This window comes from Diplotaxodon limnothrissa, linkage group LG22 (genome assembly GCF_057381915.1).
Source record: "Diplotaxodon limnothrissa isolate DT_005_m linkage group LG22, D_limnothrissa_male_GT1.1, whole genome shotgun sequence".
NCBI lineage: Eukaryota > Metazoa > Chordata > Actinopteri > Cichliformes > Cichlidae > Diplotaxodon > Diplotaxodon limnothrissa.
The window spans coordinates 14,053,576-14,080,766 of record NC_140616.1 but is presented as its reverse complement, the minus strand read 5'-3'; the positions used below and the strand labels follow the sequence as shown (position 1 = coordinate 14,080,766).

At 41.0% G+C, this 27,191-nt stretch overlaps 1 protein-coding gene across 2 annotated transcripts in view; it reads right to left on the bottom strand.

Moving 5' to 3' along the window:
• The window catches only part of kmt2ba (lysine (K)-specific methyltransferase 2Ba), a 35,100-nt gene that overhangs the window by 1,964 nt on the left and 5,945 nt on the right, over nt 1-27,191 (bottom strand). Inside the window, exons 3-35 of one of the 2 annotated variants that reach the window (XM_085347046.1) lie at nt 26,819-26,985; nt 25,423-25,509; nt 25,152-25,308; nt 20,370-20,640; nt 19,589-19,650; nt 19,224-19,472; nt 18,138-18,241; nt 15,438-16,277; nt 14,325-14,438; nt 14,002-14,148; nt 13,711-13,803; nt 13,489-13,606; nt 13,287-13,400; nt 12,596-12,786; nt 12,345-12,446; nt 12,136-12,246; nt 11,664-11,731; nt 10,359-10,516; nt 10,178-10,245; nt 9,725-9,859; nt 8,528-8,686; nt 8,291-8,408; nt 8,082-8,160; nt 5,866-6,026; nt 5,570-5,731; nt 3,172-5,473; nt 2,749-2,877; nt 1,654-1,772; nt 1,353-1,481; nt 776-1,028; nt 555-665; nt 382-465; nt 156-285 (exon numbers count right to left, since the gene is read on the bottom strand). In XM_085347046.1, the coding sequence (XP_085203172.1) occupies nt 156-285; nt 382-465; nt 555-665; nt 776-1,028; nt 1,353-1,481; nt 1,654-1,772; nt 2,749-2,877; nt 3,172-5,473; nt 5,570-5,731; nt 5,866-6,026; nt 8,082-8,160; nt 8,291-8,408; nt 8,528-8,686; nt 9,725-9,859; nt 10,178-10,245; nt 10,359-10,516; nt 11,664-11,731; nt 12,136-12,246; nt 12,345-12,446; nt 12,596-12,786; nt 13,287-13,400; nt 13,489-13,606; nt 13,711-13,803; nt 14,002-14,148; nt 14,325-14,438; nt 15,438-16,277; nt 18,138-18,241; nt 19,224-19,472; nt 19,589-19,650; nt 20,370-20,640; nt 25,152-25,308; nt 25,423-25,509; nt 26,819-26,985 (7,292 nt within the window). The remainder of the gene's footprint in view (nt 1-155; nt 286-381; nt 466-554; nt 666-775; nt 1,029-1,352; nt 1,482-1,653; nt 1,773-2,748; nt 2,878-3,171; nt 5,474-5,569; nt 5,732-5,865; nt 6,027-8,081; nt 8,161-8,290; nt 8,409-8,527; nt 8,687-9,724; nt 9,860-10,177; nt 10,246-10,358; nt 10,517-11,663; nt 11,732-12,135; nt 12,247-12,344; nt 12,447-12,595; nt 12,787-13,286; nt 13,401-13,488; nt 13,607-13,710; nt 13,804-14,001; nt 14,149-14,324; nt 14,439-15,437; nt 16,278-18,137; nt 18,242-19,223; nt 19,473-19,588; nt 19,651-20,369; nt 20,641-25,151; nt 25,309-25,422; nt 25,510-26,818; nt 26,986-27,191) is intronic. The other variant, XM_085347047.1, reaches the window with a different exon arrangement.

Below are 27,191 nucleotides of genomic sequence, written 5' to 3'. Positions count from 1 at the left end.
GTACTAATGATTAATGTAATTGTTGGAAGCAGACCGTGTCTTTGCATGCTGTGGTATTCAGTGATTTCTCTGTAGTTGTAACTAGTTACTGCTGCTTCACATTAAACTTATTAAACACAGATGCTCTGTGATGATGAATTCCGAGTGTAACCAACCTTGCTGTCGTAATACTTCTCCCGCTTATCAGTCAGGACTGCGCGAATGACAGTACCGGCATACTCGATCACCATCTCCCCAGCATCGATGTTCCTTTTGCAGAAGAGTCCACGACCATGAATCGGCGATCTAAGGCGCCACAGGGGGAGAAGATTCGAAAGTTTAACTGATTTATTTTTGGACATCAATGAAACCCTAAAGGGTTTTATGGTCATTTGTCGTTACCTGTAGACTCCTACTGCTTCTTTTGAGATTTTCTCCAGGTGTCTGAATCTCATTGCCATGGGAAGCTCACTGCTGGTGGCTCGCCTGGCAGAGACGCAACAGAGCAGCTGTCAGTACTGATGTGAAAACTGCTCAACTTCACAGACAAAAGTGAAGCAAACTGAATGACTAACCTAGAAGATTTGAGCGGGAATTCATCCTCCTCTTCATCAAAGGGACCCAATATGTCGGGAAGTTCTCTGTGCTGCGACGCCAGGAAGTTGAACATGTCAAACGTTGCTTTCCTGGTTAAAGGATCAGGGAAAATCATTTGTGATGTGCGTCATAACAAGACACATACAGACAAAGCGCAGAAGGTTTTAAAAGCAAAACCCGTGAACTAGGGTGTCTGTACCGTGTGCAGACTTCAGCTCGGGCGCAGCCACTCGGGTTGAGGGGGAGTTCTTCCTCGATGTCATCACATCGGTGGAAGCGGAAGCGGTGGCGTTTGCAGTATGCGGCGCCCTGCAGCTGCTCCAGCAGGAAGATGACGGCATCGTGGACGACGCCAAGCACCCGCGGCCCGCTCATCCCACCTAGAGGCAGCTGCCTTAGGTGGAACCCTGCCCGAGCTTCGAGGACGCCGTCTATCACAGCGCGCCAGGCAACTGACGGTAGGTGAGAAAGGGAGGCAAAGATGAACACGCAGCCAAAACGCAAGATAACACGGACAAATGTTTAAGAGAACACCTGGGCTGATTCTTTTATGCTGTATTCATTCTCCTTTTTATTCTCATATTATAATAAGAAAAGAAATGGCTGGCAACAGATAAACATCAGCCACTGACATAAATGAAAATCCTCTTATTTGCTGATAAAAGTCGAGGCTATTATCCAATGAGATATAAACTTCTATTTCTTATATTTTTAATGACAAAGAGTAGAAAATACCAGCATAAGAATTAAATAAGAAGCAGAGGAGTGATTCCTACCTTCTATGCTGTTAGCCTTAACGCTAAAGCCGTCATCACTGGTGATTTCAAAGCGCAGGTGGGGCTGGTTCATGTACGTCCTCGCTGTGGGTTTAGGTGGTGGTGGTGCTTCTTCTTCTGAGCTAAAACCTGCAAAAAGTGAAAGATAGTCTCACACCTAACCACATATTCTCTCTCGCAAAGCAATGACACTTAAAGACAATCAAAACTATATAAATGAGATTAACGATAAATGTTAAATGTAAAAACAAAGGTTTTTAGCCTAAATTAGACAAAAATGACTAAACTTATAGTCACAAACCTGAATAAGGGCCCCACTCAGAGAGGTCTCCGTGCCGAGCGCTCACCCATTTGTGCGTCATACCCTGAATCTGACTGTTGGTTTTGGTGGGAAATGGTGGACTGTCATCATGAAAACACCTGCACACAAGGGAAAAAACATATTTGTCAAAAATACTTTTCCCCCCCCCCATTTTTTCACAGGTTAAACATTCTGTCTCTTCTCTTTTCCCTTGATTTTCTCTTCTTCTTAACTACTACAGGATGGTCTAACGGTCTTTGGACCCGATCAAAAATCACTTCAAGTATTCGAAATATGACACCCTGATGGCCCTGAACACTGCAGTCAAAACAAAACAGCCTGGGAGCAGGAGCCTGGACTGGAATGGGACTGGGCGATCAATGTTGGGATAAAGCTGTCCTTAGTGTACGTTCATGGTACACTCTGCACTAGGCTGCAACTAACAGAGTTAAAAATACTAAAGTCCTGAATGATCCCAACAGTTTATTCCTGCCATAAACAGCACGTTTTGACCTGATTACTTAACCTAACCTTTGATCCATTTTCCTGTGGCTCAAAGACATGATGTCATTTCTTAAATTAGGAAGGTGGGGTTTATTTCACAGTCAAAGGCAGCACTATTCATTTTCCCCCAAAGTAAAATCTTTTTATCCAGCTTTGTCTGAATTAGTTCACTTATTTTGTAAATATTTGTAGTCACTTTGATCCCCCAACTAGTTTAATTCATATCTGTCTTACTATGCTTACTTGGAAGCAGAATTTTGAACCTCATTTCATTGTATCTTTGATAAACCACTGACCTAAAACAGACTGCCTTGTCTGGAAAACATTTTCACATCCCCCACATTCCCCTCCTTTTCTTTGAATTTCTTTTAATTAACTATTAAGTCAATTTAATGTGTACAGCATCTTGCTTTTTTGAACAAAAAAACAAAAAACAGCACATACACAAAAACTACTTCAGGCTCGAGGACCTAAATAATTAGTTTTCATGTGCCCTTTCAGCTCTTTCAAATCTTTAAATACAGCCTGACATTAAGTATTTGCCTCCTTTTGCCTTTGTAGCGCAGTAATAAGTCCATACATGAGGCTAACCTTTTGGGTGTAGGAGGTGGTGGTGGGGCAACGATCCTCAGTGGCTCAGGCTCTGGCTGTGGCTCAAGCTGGCGATCCAGATCAAGAACATCTTTCATTGTTGGAGCTTTCATTCTCACACCACTCGGCCTGTTGAAAGACATCAACATGCTTTATTTTCTCTTTTGCCATCTTTTACTTTAAAACTCTTTCAGCTGCTGAGAGTGCAAATTTCTCTCATTGCTGAGATTCTGCAGATCAGAGGACCAATTTATAAAATGTCAGTCTGTATGTGATGCTCGGTGCTTCATACAAAATCAAGCTGGAGATCAGTTTTTTTTTTTTTTTTTATGTTAACCATTAAGATCAATGTAAATATTAGTTTTTTAAATATTACTCGTGTTCTGCATGTTGCAGTAAGTACATTTTAAAATCATCTGTTACCTGGCTTCATCAGTGTCCTCCGGCTCACTCGATGGATCCTTCAAGAAGTCCATCTTGGATTTCTTCCTGGAAGGTCTCTCAGACACCGACGACACTCTCTTAACTCTCACCTGGTGGCGCGATGCAGCAGGTATTGATTCATTACCGAAAACACTGGGAGACTCCGAACGACCAGCTGATGACTGATCCGAGTCTTCGACGTTGGGAAATGGCAATGGTTTCCGATGCTTGGCCTTTGGCTGTCGAGTACTGCTGAGGATGATGGGTTTTGTTTTGGGTGCGTCGCGGTGAGTAGCCATGGCTCTATCGATAATCGCTTGGGCTGTGCTTTCTTCAATGTTGGAGAAACTAGATTCAGGTGAGCTGTACATGCTGACAGTTGTGGGAGCAGCAGCTGTGCTGTTGCTTTTCATGGGCACCATTTTGACGATGATCTTCCTCTGGGCCGCCTGGAGGTTAGGGGCAGGAGGGGCGTTTGCAGCTGAAGGGCTGGGCCGAGGCTTTATTATGACATGAGGCATGGAGCGCTGTAAAGCATTACCACTGTGGAGAATCTTGGCAATCTGGCTTATCTTATTGTAGGTTGGTGAATCTGTACTGAGAGGCTGATACGTGTTCAACTTTGGGTCTTTGATCATAATCTGACCGTGCCGGTTGACCAGCAGGACCTGATGGGTAGAAGCCTGCACTGGGGGCGTGCTAGCTGACCCAGCTGGGTTCTCCGTCGCTGCCTGCTGCTGACTTTCTGGCTTGGAGCTAATCAAGTTTATAGCGATGGTTTTCCCCAGTGAAGCACCTGGCTGAATGTTTAAAGCATTTAAACCATTGATAATGGCAGGGGCTGCGACCGGGCGTGGTACTGCATGAAAAGTAACTGCAGCAGAGGAAACGGACGCAGTTTGTCCAGGGTGAGGGGGTAAAGGCAGTTTGGCTTGCATCAGGGGAAGTGAAGGTTTCATCGCCAAGCGCTTGAGGTTTGGCGCAGGATGTTTTGTCTTCACAAAGACCGTTTTCATCTGTGCTGTGGGAGGTTTTTTGGTTTTAGGCTCTGGAGAATAATCAGGATCATTCAAATCATCTTTAAATCCTTCATCTGAGTCAGCTGACGAAGCGCTGTCATCTCTGTCGCCAACGATGTGTTTATTTGGATACTCTGCAGAGCCATGTTCAGCAGGAACAAAGTGGCCTGTAGATGAATCCAAGAACACCTCGTTTTGAGACGGCGATGTTTCTGAGGTCATCGGGACCTCTTCCTCCTGAACGGACAGTTCGTTATTTGTGTAAGCTGACTCCAGGAGAGCAGAAGGTGAAAGACTTTCCTGAAGCACTGGTTCAGGTTGTTCTTCAACTGGTGACTTTGGGACCGTGTAGATTGACTCGAGCCTCTTTAGCGCCACCGTTAGTTGTTTAGTGGGTGTAGTGTGGTTGGTTTGAATTTTAGCTTCTTCATTCCCTCCCTCTGCATCCTGAGCATCTTCATCGGCCGCCTCGCTTTCAGTTTCTGACCCGCCGTCCGCACCGTCTAACTGCGGGATAGACTGAGCTGAATTAAGCTGACCTGAGGTATCCGAGCCACTTGCTGTGTGATCGCACACCACCGTGCGTGAAAACTTAAAATAACGACTCGAGTCGTCTTCTTCAGAATCAATCTCCTGATCGTTTCCCTGCATTTCCACCTCTCTGCTGCCTTGTGCCCCGCAATGAAGCGACACATTCTCTGTGAGCAAAGCCTCATCAAACTCAAGCTTAGCATTCAGCATGGAGTCCACTGCTACCTCAGTGTCGGTGTCAAACACAGTGTAAGGAAGCTCCTGAGACATCAGGTGGGCCACTTCCTCCTCCAGGTTATCAGGTGCCAGTGAGATCCCATTTGTAGTGGCCACAGCTGCATCTTCTGCCTCAGAGGATGCCAAAAAGTCTTGGGGAACCTCGGCAGAGACTGGAGTGGTAATTTTAAAGCTATGCCTCCCTCTGGGGGAGTGAGTGATGGCTCCTTGCCGAGGCGACAGCCCTGTAGAAATGCTGGAGCTGGATCTAGGTGGGGAGCTCCAGACTGGAGATGCAGAGTTCTGTCGTGAGAGAGGAGGTGAAGCCGATCCAAAGTTCGATGCTCTCGGAGGGGAGCTGAATAGGGCACATCGGGAGTGGACCGTGCCGCCAGAGCGGAGTGTCATCGGTACGGACGGGTCGCTCTCTGATGGCGAGGAGCTGCACCGGCTTCTGGACGAGAGCCTTCGAGGCCGCCGGGTTTCCTCCAGGTCCCTCAGAGTCAGGATGTGATGGGATTTGGGTGGAGCACACCCTGACAGCAAGAAAAGGGAGTGTGAAAGGGGGTTTACTTTTTTTATTTAAAGTCACACTACAACAGGTACCCATCTTCTCCTAAAACTCCACGTACCTGGAGATGGTAGTGGTCGAGATGATCCTCCTGCTGGTCTCCTGGTGTGTGTGTAAGCAGGGCTTTTAGACCCGGGTGTGTTGTGCAGTTTAGAGTTGGGTGATATGGAAGTGGATTTTATTGGGCTGGATGTGGGACTTAAAATATCTGGAGACTCAATATCTAGAAGAAAGAAAAAAAAAAGAAAAGAGAAAAAAAGTTTTTAGCACAGTAAAAAAAAATTACCCATATTTTCAATTTCTTGTCCACTGCTTCAGCTTCAGCGCTCTTCTCACAGCCGTTGAGATCCTGCTCACCTCTGTGGTGGTTCGGACTGTGGACTATGGTGTGGTTCTCTTCATCCTCCCACTTCAAATTCTGTTCCTCACCAGGGAGAGGAGTGCTCACCTCTGTCACCTTGCAGGTGTACTTACAGCGCCGGCGTGGGTCCACGGTGCTCCAGTACAACCGTGAACACCTAGAAAATAAAAGAAGGAAGAAAATACGTTTCAAGCTTGTTAATGAAGAGACAATGAACTATGGATAAATCAGTAATGTCAGTAACAGCAGCCAAGAACTAAGCCAATCACATGTAACCCTTTCCCCATTAGTACAGCTTGGCATGGTTTTCAGGGGTTTCCATTAGGTGGTAGTACCTGTTACCAGGTGCTTCTTTTTTAACCCTTTACAGCCGATCGGAGCGGGCACGCTCTGTTTTGCGTAACTATTTTTAAATCCCGGTAGCTCTGCAACCAAGTAAGCTAACGCAATAATTTTTTTTGCATATGAAACTGGAGGAGTTGTACTTACATCTTATGCCATCAGCTTGTCCTAGGTCACAGTTTCCTTCCACATATAGCTTTGCAAAAACTGCATAAAAATCACTTGCAGCAACAAAAACATGATATTCCAGAAACACGCTTCGCCGATCCATCAGCTGTTTGTAACACTTCCTACGTCCATCAGCGCGAACTATCACATGACCGCATGACCTGCCCGAAACCGGAAGTGACGTCATTTTGCGGAAATGTAGTTTTTTTACGATCGGGGCCTTATGAGCTTGTGTTTTACTTGTTATGTGTTTTAAAAAGTTATGTTTGACTTTATGACTTTCTGTGTCGTTTCTGGGATGCTTAAGACTCATATTGCACTGCTGGAAATAGTTTATTTTGATGCATATGCTGTTATTTTGCAAATTTGCACTATAATATTTATTTTCGTTTTTCCTGCAGTATATAAAAATTGGTGTATTTCAAAAATAAAACTATGAAGACACTCAAAATAAATTTCCTGTGGTGGGAAACTAGTTTGTGTAACTTTTTTGTATTTACAGTTTTGAGGGATAAGCCTCTTAAATTTCTCTAACTAGAAATATATGTTAAAAAAACAAAAACGATTTTCAATTTTTTTGTAGTTTATTGCACTTTTTTGCAATTTATGTAATTACTATGCACCTAATGCAGACATATTATTAAAGTTTGGGCTATAATGGTTGTATTGATGTATAGCAACTTGAAATGCTCCCAAAAATGGCTCCACAGCATGTAAAAATATAATATAAGCTCTGGCGAACTTGGTTCTATGGTAGGTCTTAAAGGGTTAATCTACTTGGCCGGGGTTCCAAGCGATTCGAGGCGATCGAAAAAAAATGTGACAAATAGACTGACTGGATTGTTCAATTTGTGATTGACATGACATTGACCAATCAGGTGAAAGGAAGAAAAATTGGGTCAAAATTAGTACTTGTAAGTTGAATCCCACACACAGCCAGGGAACTTGAGCGCAGAGTTTTACACATCGTTTTTTGCTTTGTATCTGTAACCAGATCTTAACAAAAAAAAATTTAAACTTGTGTAAATATTTTTACATAAGTTACAATGACAATTACAAGTACAAAATATTTATGACCACAATTTGAGCCCATAGAAAACTACACAAAAAACAACACTCTGGTCCCTGAGTCTGAGAATAAGCCATACACCAAACAGCAGGTATGACACTGTCTCGACTCCTTTGTTGTGTTGTTCACGTCGCATACAAATGACCTCACTGGACTTTCGGCCTTGTTGCTATAATGACCACATGCACATTAGGTCGACTGTAATGGAAAACGACATAAACTGAGTTCAGTCCAGCTGAGTAGGCAGCAGTGGAAGAGGGCTAATAGAGTCTTCTGTTTAAATGTGCTTCTACTCTAAAGTAGAAATGAAAGGGTTTACAGCCTGATAGAGAAAACAGTCTGACTTTAAAACTAATTTCCCTGTGGGTACTTTTTATTTTTCTTTAATAATACAACTGTGGAAAAATGTACCGCTGCGCCTTATACATAAAGAGGAAAACATGGTTCTGCGCTAGGCCTGTGGACAGCTTTGCAGACTATGTGTTGTAGCTGTTTTTAGCTATTTATAAATTATAGAATACGAAACAGGCATGTTAATTTCTACTCATATCTATAATTCAAAAGTTGCTGTTTGCGCAAAAAAAACCCAACCAAAAAAACCCCCGCTTGAATACAAAGGCAGTTATCACTTACTGATAGCCTACAGGATACAGCATCCTTCCATTTGACGACAGCTCTGACAGAACACCAAGTTTCTGAATCTGCAGCGAGCCTGGAAGGTTAAAAAAAAAAACCAGATAATGAGGTTCATTGGATCAAGACATAAAGCAGCCGTATTTTAATTCAATCTGAATCTATCCCATTACAAGAGTCAAAAACATGAAACATCAAGATAATCTTACCTATGGTCATATTTATGGATTCTGGCTCAAGACCTGTGAGGAACTTCCTTCTGAGATTGATCCCATTGAAGTCCACATACACCCGTCGCGGGACTTCAAACCCTTTACCAGAGACGATCTGTGAAGAATCACAAACAATAGTCAGCATAACGAACACAAAATCAGAATATAATATTAAATATGTATACTGCTTCCAACAAAAATATATATTTATAATCTGACAACATAAATTCACACCTTTGCAGTCACCAGGTCCCTGTGTTTGTAGCAGTAAACCTTCCTGTCCTGCTGGAACGCGCAGCTCTGGGCACGTGCACACATGAAGTGGAAGTTACTCTGACAGGTGGGGAGGCAACAGCCCACGGTGGCTCCTGACTGCCCGCAACGATCACAGCGCTGGAGGAAAATTTAATATGTACACACATAGTTTTAGGACCAAAGGGTACTTGTCAACCTCACAAAATGAATGACTGATCCTAAAGTCAGGCCATTAGGATTAGAAATGATCAAATAATTCACAAGATCTTTAAATGGAAGACAGGAAGAAAAATAAATAAATAAATAATAAAAATGGACGAGGTTAAACATTGGCAATACAAATAAGAAAAGATTTCACATAAGAAACCATTAATCATATTTTTCAATAGCCAAAATGTACTTTTATTCCAGCAAAGTGACACTTTGTATTGGATAAAATGTTACAGAAATATATGTAAAAGTAGCCCTCCTTCCTTCTCAGCAAACATTTGGTGTTTAATGGCTGTCAGCTGGCGGTCTTTTCTCAACTTTTAACCCATGATGATAAAAAAAAAAAAAATCCTCCAAATTGAAGATACATAATTGGCCTAAATGTCAGGTTTAGGTGATTTGCAAACATTGCCTGGATTTCCTTGTTAAGAGTTTCTTGAAGGGGAATACTGTATATCCGTTTATCGATTTGAACAAACAAAATTATTTTGAGAAAGAATTCATGCATCTCAATGGTCTTTTGCCTCGTGGGACCATTTCTCATCCAAGGAGTTAATTGACTTTACGCCAAATTGTCTGCAGAGTTATAATGCTGACATCGAAGGACAGAAAAAGGTAAAAAAAATAAATAAATAAAAGTGCCCAAATTCAGATTTATATTTGTTAAATTTGTTAAGTCTGTGTGTGGATAATGGTGCAGCTGTCTCTTCACATTTGTTAAGTTTGACCAGATCGTTATTCTATGTGGAAACATCTGTCTCGAATTGATTTTTGTGATCGTACCGCGACCACTTTTGACCATCGACAGCTGTCGTTGCTTCGCTTGTTTGCATCTTGCCATCACAAAGACAGGTGCCGGCACATAAATGAAATGAGATTTAACGAACTGTATTTCTAGCAAGAGCAGCGACGTCTGAACACCTAGCTGTCACGCAGAGCCTTAGTTACCATTTAATTTAATCTTACCAGGTGGCGCCCCCTTGAGACAGCACTGTGCACCTGAAGAAGAGCACTGTTTTCCTCGTACACCTCTGCAGACCAAAGACAGCAGTTAACATGGGCCCACTCGTTCTGACCCAAGTACAGGAGCCGTCCTGCTTCCTGTTGAGAAAAGAGCAGTTATATCACTTAAGTATCAGGGAGCTGTTATTATAGTGACAAGAAAACAAAAAATGGTCAACAATTTAATAAAAATTCTATACATCCTCACATAATCAGTCATTTCTTTAACAAAAACAGTGAAAAGGAGATACTTTCCCCTTATCCTGAACTTAAAAAAATGATTAACTTAAACTTGCTGAATATTTTGAGGACTTCTGTCTATCCTGATGCCTTCAGAGCAAACAATGCATGAAAGAACACCAAAATTAAATGGGGAAAAAAGATCTATGCGCCAAAAGCCTTGACATAAAAACTCACACTGGGAGCAGAGTCTCCACATTGCTGGCACAGGGCACATTGTCTCACATCTTCAGTCTTGGTGATCTCTGGAGGATCATGTAAACATTTTAAACTTGAGAATGTGACCGATCTGTTGCAAGAAAGTGCCTTTAGCTTTGTCTTCAGTGTGCTGCAAAACAGATTGTAATAGCGTCCATACCAAGTAATTTCAGAGAAGGAGTTTGCTGTGAAGTCACTGATGAGTCGGTTTTCCCCGTCTGTGGGTCCCTGGAGTTTTTGAGCTGGTATGTTCTCTCCAGCCATTGTGCATAGCTGTGCTCTTTAGATGGTGGGAGAACTGCCTCGGGGAGCATGCCACTAAAGAGGAGGGGATAAAAACAAACTGAAGAGAGCCATTTTAGGCACCTGTCCATCTACTACAAGGTCTTCAGACGTTTTACTTATAATTAAGATTTAATTTAGTGCCAACCTTGTAAATGACGACGTTTATGAAATTGGTTAAGTAAATTATATTTACCGTAAATGTCGGGCTATAAGCCACTACTTTTTGCACAAGCTTTGAACCCTGCGGCTTTTAGTCAGGTGCGGCTTTTCTATGGATTGTCCGTGATTTTTGTCATATCGTAAGACGATTTGTTTTGTTTGTTCCGCTGTTGTACGGCACTACGTTGCCTGGCGGAAGGATCGGGGTTCAAGAGTGGTATGTTAGTCACATGTCCGTCCGCCAGGCAACGTAGTGCCGTACGAAGTAGCGCGAAAAACAAACTTCAAAGTAGCGCTACGCGTTCAGCGGGAGTCGTGGATGATGAGCGGCGATAAACTTGCAAGTTATGCCCAAAAAGCAAGTTATGCCCAACTCCACCGGTGGATTCTGACAGCGTGGAAAAGTGTGAAAACATCCACGATCACCAACGGATTTTGAAGGGCTGGACTGCTGCATGATGGAGAGGAGGACACCGCCACGGCCCTTCAGAGGGTGTTCGACTCTGACACTGACAATGAGGATTTCTTTGGTTTTGAAAGTGACAACGAAGGAGAGAAGCGGAGAGTGGATGACGAAGCCATCCTGAGCCTGTTTGTATCCGACACTGGAGAAGAGGACTTTGGTGGTTTTAGTGCGCAGGAAGAAGAGAAAGATGGTGAATGACTGACTTTTCTTCTTGTTAAAGCTGTGTCACTGCACCTGAGCCTAAAAGGTAGGCCGAATCTATTGTTCTGGTGTGCTGTAGGTTATTGTTATGTACTACATGTGCAAATATGTACCCATAACTTGTTTTTCAAAATATTAATAAAAGTGATGTCTCCAAACAGCCATCTCTTTCCTGACAATTCCCTTTGTGCATATTCTCTTACATATGATAAGTCAACATTGAAACACCTGCGGCTTTTGGTCAGGTGCTGCTAATGTATGTACAAAACAGGATTTTCCCCTGATTTTAGCTTGTGCGGCTAATATTTAGGTGCGCTTTGTAGTCCGGGAAATACGGTAGCTGCATTCACTTACCTCGGAAGTTCTTCTGAGAACGAGTTCCACTTTTTGACATTGCACCAACTGAATACTTTTTCCATGACCTGTCAGGCATGAAACAATGAAGTAAGACCAAAATTAAGGAATGTTGAAGGACAGTGTTCATTTGGATGTGACAACGAGAACAGAAAGGGGGCAGCTGTAGCTCAGGTGGTAGATGAAACGGATGGGCATTTCCTCGCAAGTATCCTTGGGCAAGATATTGAACCCAGACTGGCCCTGATGTATCCGTCAAAGTAAAAGTGTGAATGTTAGAAAAAACACTCAGGCATAGACTAAAGCGCTGTATGAATGTGCTACGAGTGCTTAACTTGGGGAGAAAGGAGCTGTATTAGTAAACTTGTGATTTATCCTGAGGAAAAACAGGTTTCCCTACAAAATGAATTAAGGTCTGGGTCTCTAAAAAATACATTAAAAGCAATTAGAAAATGGTAAAGGGAGTGCTTACTTCAACGTAGTGTGACATTGCCTGAAGGGTCGGTCTCTGATCTTCCAGCAGAGCTTCCTCTTCCTGCAGCCTTTGCCTTATCACAGAAGCAATATCGCTATGAAAGGCTTTCTGATTGGGAGACAGGAAAAAAGAAAAAAATGCTATTAATTCAGTGTGGGTTCTACAAAAAGAGCCTAAGTGTAAATGCATAGGATATATATGCTCACTATTGAGGTGTATCCGCCCCCTTTAAACCTCCTCTCCACCGCTTGTAGATCACAGACTGGTTGCTGTTCCCTGATAAATGCTGTGATGTTTGGTTCCTGACACTGAAAGACAGTAAGGGACAACTACTTCAGCGACACATCTGGAACATAATCAGGCTTTGACGTTAAAGGAGAAATACTAAAATGGGGCGTTTTAAAGGATAAAAAGGCTTCCTGGTGCATCCTCTCAGAGTCTTGTGGGCAGCTCTTACCGCTTTACACGTGATAAGGTGCTGAGTGCTGTTGGAGGAGAGGAGGTCAGTGAGCACCTCCTCCACTCTGGCTGTGAGCCTCCTCTGCAGCTCCACCTTCAGGATGCTGTGACTGGTTTGGTGCTGACTGCAGGGCGAACATGTAAAATCCACTCTGCCTTGCTGACTTGAGAGCAGCCCAAAAAGCTCCTCTGCAAAGACAGAGAAGAAGAACTTCGTTTCTACACAGCAAGTTAACAGCAATCACATTTTATCTCCATAGTTTGGTCCTGTTTTATAAGTCACTCATTCAGAAAACAAGCTCATAACAGCCTTTATATATTTAGAAAACTTTCAGTTTTGATTAATTCACTGTTAAAATTTATTCATATTTATTTTGGTGAAGCCACCCAAGTTTATTCTCTGTCTCTATATCCACTCTTTGGGTTAGAAAAGTCTCAAATCAAGCCTTTAGAGCCAGAAACCAGAGCTTTCTTCTCACAGGGATTAGTTGTCTGTAATGTGATGTCATTATTTGAAATTGTGGCCTTATTAAAGTATGAGTATTCACCCTTGTAACTGATAGATGCATTACAACAATAAGAGGGGTGGAGGGGGTGGGGGTCTACTTTTAACAGCCTGAGAAAACATGAAATCCAACAAACAGTGAACAAAAACTGACTGAACTGAAAACTTTATGAGCGAAACTCACCTGAGATCCCTTCACATCTGTAATGAATCCAGTGGCTGCACTGCGAACACTGAAGCATCTGTGATGGTTGGATACTGTCTTCATAGCACTTGTGGCAGATAGTGCAGAAATGACCTGACGTAAAGTAAACAGAAATCACAGACGAGTCACATCATCCATTTCAAGCATATTTACATACAAGTTCAACTCTCAGAAGTCTTACCTTTTTTGTGGAGTGAAGTGCAGTCAGGGCAGAGGTCCTGCTCGTGGTTCCACGTCAAGTCCCAGGTCTTTCCAGGAGTCACGCCGCAACTTTTACACCGAATGCACGACATACACACCTGCACAAAGACATATGTGATGTACGGTGTCATGAAATCGTCACATTTATCCTCAAATAAACTGAACATATTCCTAATTACTTTAAAGCTGTTAATGCATTTACCCAGGGGACGCTGGAGTTCATAGGTTTAGGGTATGTTGGTCCCAAGCATGAAGGGTGGTATGACGTTTGGCATCTCCTGCACTGCAGCACAGGCTGTGAAGGGACAAAAAAACAAAGGTATAATAATTATGGGTAAATACTCGACTATGATGTACACCAAAAATTGATAAATATGTAATTTAATTCAGATCTCGTGTGTAAAATAGTTAAGAAGCGTGGATAATGTTTGCAAACTTGTTTCTTCTTCTTCTTCTTGGGATATTATAAAGTCTCGCTACGCCTCATACACACCTTTGTGCTCTTGCTTCGACGTCCGCACACGTGGCAGAATTTGCAGCGCCTGCAGAACCAGTTTTCCTTGTTCTCCTCGAGGGGGCGCTCCTCAGGTGACAGGCAGAAACTGTGGAAAGGCTCACAGCAGATCTGACAGAAGATCATCTGATGGAAGTGGGAGGTAGAGGAGTTAAAAAAATAACAATAACAACATTCAGAATGCATATGAAATGTTTCTATTTTGTTTTTTGTCACATAACTGAAATGTAAAACAAGCCATTTGCGTGAGCACCCAAATAAGCAACTTGCATACTTTGCCAAACTAGTCAAGCTCAGCTTACCTCGTGTCGCCCTTTACTGGCGCAGAGCAGACAGACGGGCTGAGGCGTAGTTGGGACAGACGTGAGAACGCTGAGGCCGCCCATTAGCCACACATTCTGGACCGCACAGTCCTCCTAGTGGACAGACACCCAATAACAGCACAAACAAAGCAATCAGAGCCTCTTCTCCAGAGGTTTCCAGGTGCTACATTAGTTCACTAACCTGTATCAAGGTTATGAACATATGCCGGTTTGTAACAACTGAATGAGAGCATGGCTGATCATCCATATGCTGAAATAACAAACATTCCCCGCTGCCTTCTCCTCCCATTTACACAGCATGAAAATACTGATGTTTGTTTGAAAGCAAACTGAAAAGAGTGTTTGTCATAGTGAAAATGAACTTTTTCTCTCAGAGATATTTTCTCAGACCCCTAAACTGTATATAAAACATGGCAAGGAAAATTTAGTTTGACATTTGACCTTTTTTTATTTTTGTAAACTGAATATGCCTCATACTGTTTTTTCATATACACTGTTCTAAATTGAGCCATAACCTACAAAATGAAAATTAAAGAAAATCTGAAATCAGTAACTCAGACTATTAACTACAAATGTGTTTGCTGATGTCATACATGAAGTCAGCACTAAGGTCATTTTCCCAAAGATGATGCTTTCTATAAAAAATGACTTTCCAGTGTGTGACCAAAGCCCACAGATGTAACAACCACCTTACTTGAAGCTACACAAACTTAATAACCTGCAGTTTATGCAGACAGATGAAGATAGATGGATGCTTTATTATTCCTTTGCAGGAAATTATATGGCACGGCAGCTTCGACACAGATAACAGCACAAATCTGAAACCTCAAAGCAACATTAATATATCATAAAGTTCTTAATAAATGTGGATAAAATCATATTATTGTGCATTAAGCAGTTGTATAGCAGCTGTTATGAAAAACCTCCTGAGGCATTCAGTCTGAGATCAGTTATATTTTACAGCTATGTGGGGATCTTAAGGTGGAATGAGCTCTCCTGAGAGAAAGCGATAACGGTGGTGCTGAAAGGTAACACTGTAGAGTAAATACAAACCCCAATGAGTTGTAAAGCAAACAGGCTGCTGAGACTCACCTTGAAGTCTACACGGATCTTGTACGTGTTCTGCGACAGGCCCTTTTGGGGAAATCCGTTAGTTAACCCTGTCGGGGTGTTCACTGACGTACACTCTGCAGGATTCTGGGAACGAAGGACAGAGTGTGGGTCAGTTGTTGGACAGTTTTGCAGCACTGTCTCTTTTACAGAAGAATCCGGCTTGTCCTCTTCAGCCTGCTCCAGTCGTCGCTCCTCCTGCTCGTCTTGTGCGTCCTCCTGTAATTCTGCGCCTGCACTGACAGTCTGAGGGGGGCCAGGCACAACTCTGCTCAGCGTTTTATCTGTCTTAGCTCTGTGCGTCTCTGTGTGCTCCACCTCAGACCCTGGACGCCCATGAGAGCACTGCTGTGATGAAACCTGAATCAGAGCTGAGTGTAGCGTGGATTGTGGATGCTGCTGAGGTGGTGATGACACATATTTGTTCGAATGCATGGCTGACTGCACCACGGACTGGGGCAAACGCTGCAAACGTAACAGCAAAGACTTCTGTGGCGAGTCTCTAATGGGATGAGGTGAAAGTGGAGAAGCAGGCTGTGTTTCAGGATGGGATATTTCTGGGGGACAGTTTGTAATGGGACATGACAAATGGGAAAAAGCAGGCTGTGTTGCAAGATGAGACAACTGTGGATGCGACTGTGCAATACACCGATCCACATCATCATGTTGGGGCGACTGCCGCAGCAAATACACAGCAGGAGACTGCAGGACAAAGTCAGGCAGACGGTATAAGTGTATTTGTAGCTGCCGCATTGGGGTCCAGGGTGGTCTGGGCTCAGGGAAAGTTTCTCTGGCCTCCATCTCTTCTGCGCTCTCCTGTGCCTGTGGAGGAGGGGACTGCCTAAGCCAACCAGCAAGAGATGTACCAAAGTTACACTGATAGTAGTGACATGCAGCGGCGGCAACCGGCAACAGCCAAAATGACAGAAAACGGAAGGAGCACTGCGACTTTTAGAAGACGGTTAGCCGGGAAGCAGCGTTTAAAGTGTATGCATTCAGTAGCGGTACAGAAACACACACAGAAGCGTTAACTGAGTATTAATACACACTATTTTAAGAGCTAGAAAAATCATAAACACAAAACTAAACAAATATTTTGGTGAAATTTAAATTAATCTGCTATAGAATGCACACAAACTAATAATTTATCTAACAAATCAGGTGTGTAAGATGGAATGCAGAATAAATAAAGGTCATTTCATAAATTATGGATTTGCATAGTTCCATCTCTACACTTGGGAATTCTATGAAATTAAAGAGATAATACACCTGTTGTGTCACATGCAAAAACCAACCCACTACCAAAAAATGGTTCATGCAACGAGCCACAGCAGCATAATCTGGCAGATTAGAGATAGCACAGCAAATACTCCTGCTGTAATGTCTACAAGTGCTGCCGGGTGCCACCCCCCACCCACAGTGCATCTCTGTGCATATAATCTGCTAAAAATAGGGCTACTAATTTGCAAAACATCAAATGCAGACAAGACAGGACTACACTTTAAGAATATCTGTTCTCAGCTTTATGGGGGAAGTGAGAGATTACAAAAAAATGCAGAAGTTTGAAGCAATGCAGAAGCAAAAACAATTTTTTTTTACTGACAATAGACCATTCTTTCAAGCCAGCAGAACAAGATTTGAGAGGAACAATTTCGAAACTGACAGCTCTAGTTTGAAAATGTCAAATGCTAGTAAGAAGAAGCAAGCGGCATAACCAAGAATCATCTCAGCCCGAATAAAGACAAAGCAAACAGCCTTTTAGCTGTGAAGTCAGGGGTGGGAGGAGGCAATGCTGACTTTTTACACATTTGCTGTGTTGATTAAGGCAATCGCAGTCCCAGTTAAACTAAACACTTGACACAAAGAGGCTTCCGTCACTATTTACAAACTGCCGTACTGACTCCTGAATATTAGTTATTACCAATTTTAAAGAAGCACCTCTACGTTGAAGAAAATATTTGACTTTGGACAAAAGAATCTTCTTCAGCGTCTTCCTGCAGATATATATATATATTTTTTAATTTTAAAAAACACCACCATTAAGACTCCAGAGAGTAAAACACGCATAACAGGGGGGGCATGACTTTCCTTCCCCATACCAACATCATACTTGGATAACAAGTTCACTAATGGTGCTAAATGAGACAATGATGTTGTTCTCAAACAGAATATCACTCACGGTGCTACCAAAAAAAAAAAAAAGCATGCTGTAGATTATCCCGAACGTAGCTTGATTGATCCATAATTTATGAAACAGACGGAGTACATGCAAAGGGTCTTATAAAAAGCTGGAAGTGAGAAACAGAAGATCAACGGGGCTACAAGACTTCTTTAAGGAATTTTTTATCCCAACAGACGTGGTTTAACTAAGAAACAGTGGAAAAACTGAAAAATGAAATTCAGAGCTGGACAAAAGCACCACTTGGAAATAAGTGTTTCAATTGTGACTTGAGGGTTAAATATTTAGTTAAATTATAGAGGAAAATTCATTTATTAATCAAATAAATGAATTGAGATAAGATAAGCTTTATTAATATTTAAAATAAGAAAAGAAAGAAAGAAAATTAAACACCTGTCTAGAAATACTGACAGGTATGAAGGTAAACTTTTCCAAACAGTACTGTTTGTCCCAGGCTCCATTAGGTGGTCTATTAGAGGCGGATTAGGGAAACATGTTTTTACCTTGTAAGCTTTGGTTCTGCTGCCAGCTCCTCTGGAAGGCAGCCGGCGATGCCTCCCTGCATCTGGGTCGTCTGCCGCTGATCCACCATCTTGAGAAGCAAGATCTCAAAAAAACAAACAAACAAACAAACAAAAAACAAACACAGATACACAAATCTAAGAAAAATTGCTGACACAAAAAAGGTTTCAAACAATATCAGGGCTCAGAGCAAGGAGGGATTCTGTGCTTCTAATATTTAGATTATTGGAGAATGCACAAAGAAATCATTCTTAAAAATTAACTGGGGAAACGGCCCAGGATGCACTTGGACCCGAGCCCCCGATGAGCTTTAGTGGTAAACTGACATATTTATTTCCATCTATTTATGAACTCCTTGAACTCAACAGCTCATATTCAAAGGTTTGTGTATATTCACTACATATCTTGCATATGTGCGTACTGTTATGATTTTTACGAATCATGTTTACCTCAACTAAGTTACCAACAGGGCAGTCAACATTACCTTAAAATTAGCTGGAAAATCAGAAATAACACATCTGAACTGGAAAAACATCAACTTACAACTTCAGGGGCTCTGAGACTTGGAGTTAAAGTAATCGAGTAGATTTGGCATCTGCTCTCCTTTCAACCTGCTTGATGCATGCATGCTGCCAGAGGAAGGAGTACAAGCTACACAACTTTGTGCCGTGCGTTTTGATTTTCTTTTACCAAGTCTGTGGTGTAATATCAAGTTGCCAATTTCTGAGACATCTCAGCGTTATTATATTTTTAAATAGATAAGTTCCAGTTATCATGTAGATCAAAACTGCTATGAAATTAATTCAGGAATTGTTTTGGTGTTTCCGTGTGGCTCAGAGCCACAGCTGGAATTATGGAGAAAATATCACCAAAATTGCTTCACAATCATTAGCTGCTGACAAACAATATTAGGCGTTGTGATGATTTACATCATGCTGCGCCTGTTTTTCTGTGCGAGTCGTTCATGAAACGTTTATGCAGGATAAATATTTGCTTAAATAAAGAATGGAGTGAAATTCAGACTTGACACTCAGAGGCTTGTGTGCCAAAACCAAAGCTTTAGTTACCTTGATTGTTGGCAGCAGCTACATTTGGCTTTACTGTCGATTTATCTGTCCTGTCCTCTCCTTCTTCCTCGTCCTCCTCGTCTTCAGATTCTGATTTAAGCAGACTGCTGTAAGAGCGCGGTGTGATGTTACGCAGTGAATGCTTCCGGACTCCAAGCGCCATCGAGGACGTTCCCTCGGCCGGCTTTCCAGAAGTCCAGTTTGTATCGTCACTGCTTGTAACGGAGCCCAAAAACCCCTTCGCCTGGACTGAGAAAAAGGAGCCCCTTGATTAATTATGTACACAAGCTTTTAAACCGGAGTAGTCATTCAAACTTATTAGATTCAACTAAAAAATAAATGTATATCCAAAAATAAAAACATACCTTTAAATGGTTTCACAATCCGTGCCATCTTTGCTTTTTCAATCCGGTCACACTTCTTATATCTAGAAGGGGGAAAAAATGGAAAAACATAAGTGTGTGTCCAGGGCAAAGTTCAAGTGTACCCATCTATAAATGTGTTTAACTCAAAGAGTCAACTTGCCTTCATTAACTGAGTTCTTTAATATGCGTTACTGAAAAGAAATAAGTATTTTTTTATGTTTCATGTACAAGAAATTTCTAAATCTACAAGGTACACAGTATTTTAGGCACCAATTAAAACATGTAGCGCGGTTCATTTTTAATTTGTGGACCAAATATATGAATGATTTTCCGCAAACAGCTGGATAACTTGCCTTTACAGCAATAGTTTGGAGCTGTACTTATTCAGTCTGTGATGAGAACATGCAGCTTTCAGGCTGGCTTAGTTTAAATTAAATCAATATGTAATGGAAATCAAATTATCTTCTTGCAGTCAAACTCAGTGAGTATATGAAATTAGGGCCTATACAGCAGCCGTATCTAGCTTTGTTCAAGATGACATGCAACATTATTCCAGGTTACAGAGCTGGAACATACATATAAATGAAAATACAAGAGTTGAGTAAAATATATTTTATATATACATTTATATAGCCAGCTCCTTTAATGTGAGTGTTGGCAAATAATTCAAATGCCTTTTAAGCATTCAGTAAAACTTCATTAAGGGCTTATCTGTATATGAAAAAGGTCATGATTTTCATGTAAAGCACAATAATGCAAATCTGTGATGGGCTTCACTCACATGCAGCACTGCCTCTTGGTGTTTGGCCCCCCGAACTTGGGCTTATCCAGGCAGTTGATGCATTTGGCACAGTCCTCTTCCACCAAGCAGCCTTTGCAGCGTCCACAGCGCCTCGAACGCACTCCTCCACGAGTATATTGACTCAGCATCTTCCTTTTCCTGAACCTGTGGCCCTTGCCCCTCCCTCTCCTCCTGCGCTGGATGCTTTCCTGAGAGACAACCCACTGGGTCCTGCCCTGATCAGTGATGTCATCGTCATCATCTGCCACATCTGAAGGCGAGAGACAGAGAGGCCGGGTAAAAGAGCCATAGGACACATTTGCGTCACCATTATGTGCATGCGATGTGCTGGGGGTGACATCTTTGGACACCATATCTCACTATTCAGCCTGCAGATCTAACGTCTTCCACTCTATACTTAATGGACTGTTGTTTGGTTTGCACTTGTACAGCTACTCTCCTTTAACGACTGTCTGAAGAGTTGATAGACCAAGTGTGTGCACATCAAGGCAAACTTTTCTAATTCCTAACCCCCCCAAAAAGTGTTGCAAACAAGAGAAAAAACAAGGTCTGCACACCATTTCGCTCCATATTTTGTACCATGTCACCATTTCTGATTCCTATGATGACTGATTCTTTTGCAGGAATGCTAAATCGTGAATCATGTTTTAAACATACTTACATATAACTTGATTTTTTTCCTCCATGGATTCGCCTTTTCTGTTACATCCAAACATTTTTCTTTTTTTTTCTTTTTTTAAAGTTATATAAATCTTGTACAGGATTCTGTCTTGTATATCTTTCTGTAATGAATCCCTTGGATATTGCTTTGGTAATAGTCCACTGGACAATTGCATCCCTGCTTTTAAGAAATTAGTCACTTGCTGGATGTCACCAATTGATATCTAATTTCTTGTCATTATCCTACCATGAGATAGGCTGGTGCTTCCTGACCTATTTACTTATTTTTTAAATGGAGTATTTAATTTAGTTTTGGGTTTTCTTCCAATCAACTTTGCGTGACATTGTATTTTATTCAGAGGAAATTATATTAAAAAACTGTATTTATTATTATTATCATCCTTTGTTTATTTTAGCCATTGCAGCTCCCAGAGGAGGACTTCTGAACTCATCTGGCTTCCTCTTCAGAAACTTATTTCAATTTCTTCAATCAGACTTTCTTTCACACCACATCCAGCTGTGCATGCTTCTCTCTCTCTTACAAGAAACCTGGACCATCGTCTGGGTTTTTGCAAGAGAGGCTTCACTTCTTTCTCTTCGTCACCTCGAGGGAAACAGGTTTTGTTATTTGGAGAAATGAGGGCGTAGTGAGCCCGCTGTGGGAATTGTTGAGAATGTTTTGTAAGTCAAACAGTAATTTTGGACATATTTCAGTGTACATATTAGTGAATGAGACCCACTGCATTAATGGAGAAGCCCTCATCTTCTGTTGTTTTTGCAATCACATGTAGGGCGACAGCTATCAGTTGTTTTAGTAATCAAGTAATCTATCGATGACTCCATTGATTAATTGGATAAAAATAATTTTCTCTTATTAATGAGCAATTATAAATATTCAATAGAGAACAAAATCCAGGTTTTTCAGAGCTGCTCATTCTTGTTCATTTTAGAAATTACAGCATTTTAAAGTTTAACTGCATACAACAGCTGTAAAAAACAAACAAAAAACCAAACAAACAAAACAACAACAATTAAAGCTTTTGAGTGCATCTATGTGCCATATTAAAACTGAATTTTTTTCCCAAAGAAAACACTGTCTTAAACCAAAAATAAATATTTATAATCCCAAGGTCAGAGATCAAAGTCAAACAAACAACAGCCCACAGGTCAGCCACTGGCTACTCAGACTTTTACTGGCCCATGTACATTTTTACTGGCTTGTGAAAAATAAAACTGTTCATCTGCATATTTTGATGTCGCCTTACTGCAGATTTTTCTCTGTGTTAAACAAACACCGGTGGATTTTTCCCAGTAAATGTTTTAATGGTGATCACAGGAACAGTGATGTTGTTTGGACACTAGAAACAGGTTTTCTTTCATGTAACCTGAGCTCACCATCTCTGTACCGGCTTCACTTCTTTGCTCTCCTCGGTGTGTAAACAGACTCTGGCTCCAGCCTCATCATCACTGCTGCTGTTGTGTTGTCAATCTTTTTGACACATCGGCACGCTACAGAGCCACGTGTTGAACAAAACGTTGAAGCAAACAACGTGTGTCAATGATTTTTTTTCTTTTTTAAATAATCGAAACATTCGAATTACTCAATGAATTGTTGCAGCCCATATCTGGTGGCGATTGGTTTTTTGTAGACCTGCTAACATGTTAGTCAACAGGTTACACTGATTTTTATCGATTAGTGCTGGTCTTTTGTCTCTTTAACAAACTTCCTGAGGATTACATTTTTTAAGAATTTAATTATTACTTGGAGCCAAACAGAGTACAGACCTTTCTTCCCTTTTGTCTGGAGAGGTGGAAATCTAAAGATGCTCTACAATAAAAATGAGGTGACTGGATGAAAACTGGAGACAAAATCCTTTATGGGTGGGAACTCCCTTATGTACGGTAACCCGTTTCAAACTTACAGGCATCCTCTTGAATCCCACAGTTGTATTATTTCAATGCTACTGCACACATTTGGAAAAAAAAAAAAAAAGGAAAAATTACTTAGACGTGCGAACTTATTGAAATTTTAAATAAATAATGCATGAAGAAGCTTGTGAAAGGATCACTTTTTGGTCTAGATGTAGTGTTCAGTGAGTCCGTTTGTCAAACAGTACTTCCTCACCTCATACTGAGTGATGCTCACTTGACCAGTGTTGGGTATAGCTTTCCAACAGCGGTGGCTAATCTGTGTGTGACAAGAGATATTTTTGCTGGAAAATATTTTAGTTACAACTACATTGAGCTAAGAAAAAAAAGCATGTTTTACTTTTTTGCCTTACATGTTAATTTTTGCCAAAATGTATCAAAATTATGCTTCATAATTGTTTTTTTATTTAGGTTTTTTGTTTAGAAGTGCAGAAGCTTTGCTAGTCAGATTGGATCCGAATATTTTAGTTCATTTCATTATTAGAATTTCATTTTTAATAAAATAGCAGAGCACCTTTTGCCAAATCCGTGCAGACAACACTAATTACCCTACCCAACCTTAAAGCAGGGTTACATACAGTAGAGTCAATCTATATTACTACAGTCAGTTTGTGAATTAAATACTAATCCTGACTACTGGATGGTTGTAGTAACACCAACTATACATAAGCAGTAGCTGGTGGTGTAACCCTATAGGTACTGTGATGCAAAAAAACGTAAGAAGGATATAAAATCCAACATTTTCATATAACCTTTAATAGAAATTCATGATTCAAGTACCTCAAATTTCTTTCTCTATTTTTTTCTTGTTATGTTTCATAACCATAAAATATGATGGGATATCACAACAGCTCACTGGTGGCACAACAACAACAACAAGGTGACAAAGTTTCAAAACTTATCTGTGGAATCACCCTACTTTAATGTGTTGTACTCCCCCTTTTTTGCATTAGCTGACAGATGTGCAGACACCAGTTTATCCACATTGTGCTAATACTGGGCCAATATCATCCAAAATCCACTAAATTAACCTGAGTAAGTGGATGCTAAAATAATAACATGAGCCACTTGCCTCCTCCCAAACACTGCCACAGTAGTGGCAGTGTTTGCTGCAGGAGTGACGGAGTTGTCTGAAACTCCATAAAAAGGACTGAATAGGACTGTGGCAACAGTCCTCCTAACAGTGAGCACATTCAAAAACATTTGAACTGAAATAACTGCTACAAAACACAGCAGATACCATAAAATGCATTTGAATTCAGTCAATACTTAAGCCTTTGAGACTTAATACCTCCTATGGCTTTTTGGAAATTGATTTCAAAGCTTATTCTTTCATGACCTGTGGATATTCTTAAGGAAACTCTACTTTTAATATTTGTTTATTATTAGTTTCTGTCATTTCAACCATCCGAAAAGACTGAGAGACTCTGATCAAGCACATCAGCAGCTTCAGTTTATTCTTCTCATGCCCGTAAAAAACCAAAGGCATGTATTTACTCATATATATATTGCTGTGCATCTCTCAAGGAAAGGACACGCACCTTTTTTCATGCAAAGTAAGTTTAGTTTGCATTTGTTTTGACCATAGACAGCAGAAAAACCAAACAGAGCTTCCAGCTCAGAAAAAAGTAAGCCAATGGGGAAGTGCCTTAAGCCTGTATTTTTTTAATAACAGCCACCAGGGGGCATTCTTTGTGGCTACAACTTTATTGGCTCAGTCATTCATTTCCTTTCATAATAATGGGGGGAAAAAATACATTGCTAAGCCCACTTTTTAAATGTTGGTTATTGTAAGCGTTACGAAAAAAAAAAGGGTTATCCAGGATAAGCTCACTAGTAAGTCTGTGGTTTCAAAGTCAGGTACTCCCTTTGATCATTATATCCAGTTACAGAACACCTAAAAAAAGGCTCACCTCAAACCAGTGAGTGACATTCATGGTAGCCATGTCCAGCTTTTACACAGTCTATGGTTTTGACACTTAAAATATAAACTGTGTCTCTTATACATTAACAGGGATAGGACTAAAAAACACTGAATAATATCTGAAGTGTCAGTCCCTCATTCTTTTCAAGCCTTAAATAAAAATTGCTGCACATACACAGTGCAGAGATATCTTTAAAGGAACGTTAACAACTCCATTCTTAAAAACTACACATGGAGGTGGACTGTACCTTCAGCTGCGGGAGAAAAGGTGATGCCCTCTCTCTCGTGAAGTGGCAGAGCGCTGAGTCTGGGAATGTCATCTGGCACCATGGCACGAGGCTGCCCCAAAGCCACAGCTGCTGCCCGGCACACGTGTTTGATCCTCGGACCACCAAGAGGCTGCTCCTGCATACAGAGACATACAAATTCAGTGAACTCAGGTAATATTTAGTTAATGAAAAATGATACCAGTATTGGCGATTAACAGAAAAGAAGAAGAAAGAAATGCACATTTATTACCTGACGAGCAACATCTTTGGGAGGCAGGCCAACTCTCCTCCTCCTCCTCCTTCCACTCACTGGCATTCGTGTTTCTCTAGAGCCCAACTGTTCAAACAAACAGGAAAATCAAGGTCTCATTTAAAAGATACTACGTCATTAGCTTCTCAAATAAATGGCTAAATCACAAGCATCACAACTGAAAAGCCCTAAGCTTCTGGCAGATGTCATATCAGTTTTATTGCTATTGGTCAGTAATCAGGACGGTCTACTGAACAGGTCCCGAACTGTGCTGCAAACATGTAAAATTAGGTGAGAACACTTCTTGAGTTTTTACTTCTCATTTTTCACGTTGATTGTTTCAGGGAATTGTTTTCATAATACAATAAATACAGAAACAATGTAAAAAGTGCCCATTAAAATTTTCCAGAGGTTTTTCTACAACTGACATCTGTTTAATGTGCTTTATCTGAACAATGCAAATAATATATTCAATTTGACTAGATAACAAACAAATAATCAGAGAATTACAGCCTTGAAAAACCAAACATGTCAGTAATAAAAGATGGTTAAGTTATATATGTTTTGTATATATCACGTTTGTCACTGTATACAAATAAATTAGCACCTACCAAAGAGGTTTTGGACTTGCAAAGCAAGCAAACAAACAAAATGAAACAAACAGCAGAACTATTTTAAGTCAAATTTAATTCATTCATAAAGCTAAATCAGTAAAATACATGGAATTCTGTTAAGCGAGACTGTTTGGCACAATCACGCAAACATGCACAACGCCTGCTGTCAGCTTCTGGGAAAATCCTGTATAGGTATTGTTTTTTTACCTTCTCCTGGTAGGATATAAAGCAAAACTCTGATACAAGGTGGGGGTAGTGCATCTACAACCTCTTTGCTGTCACCATTAAAACAAAAAACAAAGCAAAAGCAAAACCAGAGGAAAAATGTGCTCCAACAGGCATCAGACGACTGATTTAGACCTCTGCTGCACAACCTAAGTGTAACTTGTCGATGTTGTTGCTAGCGCTTATCTTTATATGTTAATTATCTTGTGGCCGTATCCTGGTGTTTTACATGCCACAACAGAAACAAATAAAATGCTGGTACTTTCCCCCAAACATATTCACACCTCAAGTTTTTTCTAATTCTCTGTATTTTCCCTGCGTCCACTCTCTCTTCAGGACTTTTCTGACATTCTTGAGTCTTTATATTGATGCTATGATTATTCTTCTTTATACTGAGGAGATGATGGTTATTCTCTCACCAATATATAGAATAGGAGGACTCAGTTACCCTGAACAGTTGAATCACAGTAACTGCAGGCAGCATAGACATGAAATGAGGGGCAACATAAAAAGACCATACGAGGGGCTCATTAAAAGAAACAGAGAGAATTTCTTACCTGTGACAACTTCAGCTGCTTCTGTTGATCAATCTTGATGAGCTGGACTTTGGCTTTTTTCAGCAGGTGGAGCATCCTCTTATTGGCTCCACTGAGACCTAGTCGATGGCTGGGCCCACTGACTTCTGGCCCCTCGCAACTGTCCGCTGTTACTTTTGGTGCTTCGACTGCGCCAAACCCCATTTGAAACAGGATAAAAAGTTGACTCCAATTAGAGGATTTACAAGCAAACACCTCTTCACTGAAGAATACAACTATACAGTGGAACAATCACATTTATTTTTATCTTTATGGAATATAATCCAAATTGCACTGATAAATAAACACTAACGTTTTAAATATTATACACCACAAGTTTTTCATAAATTATACA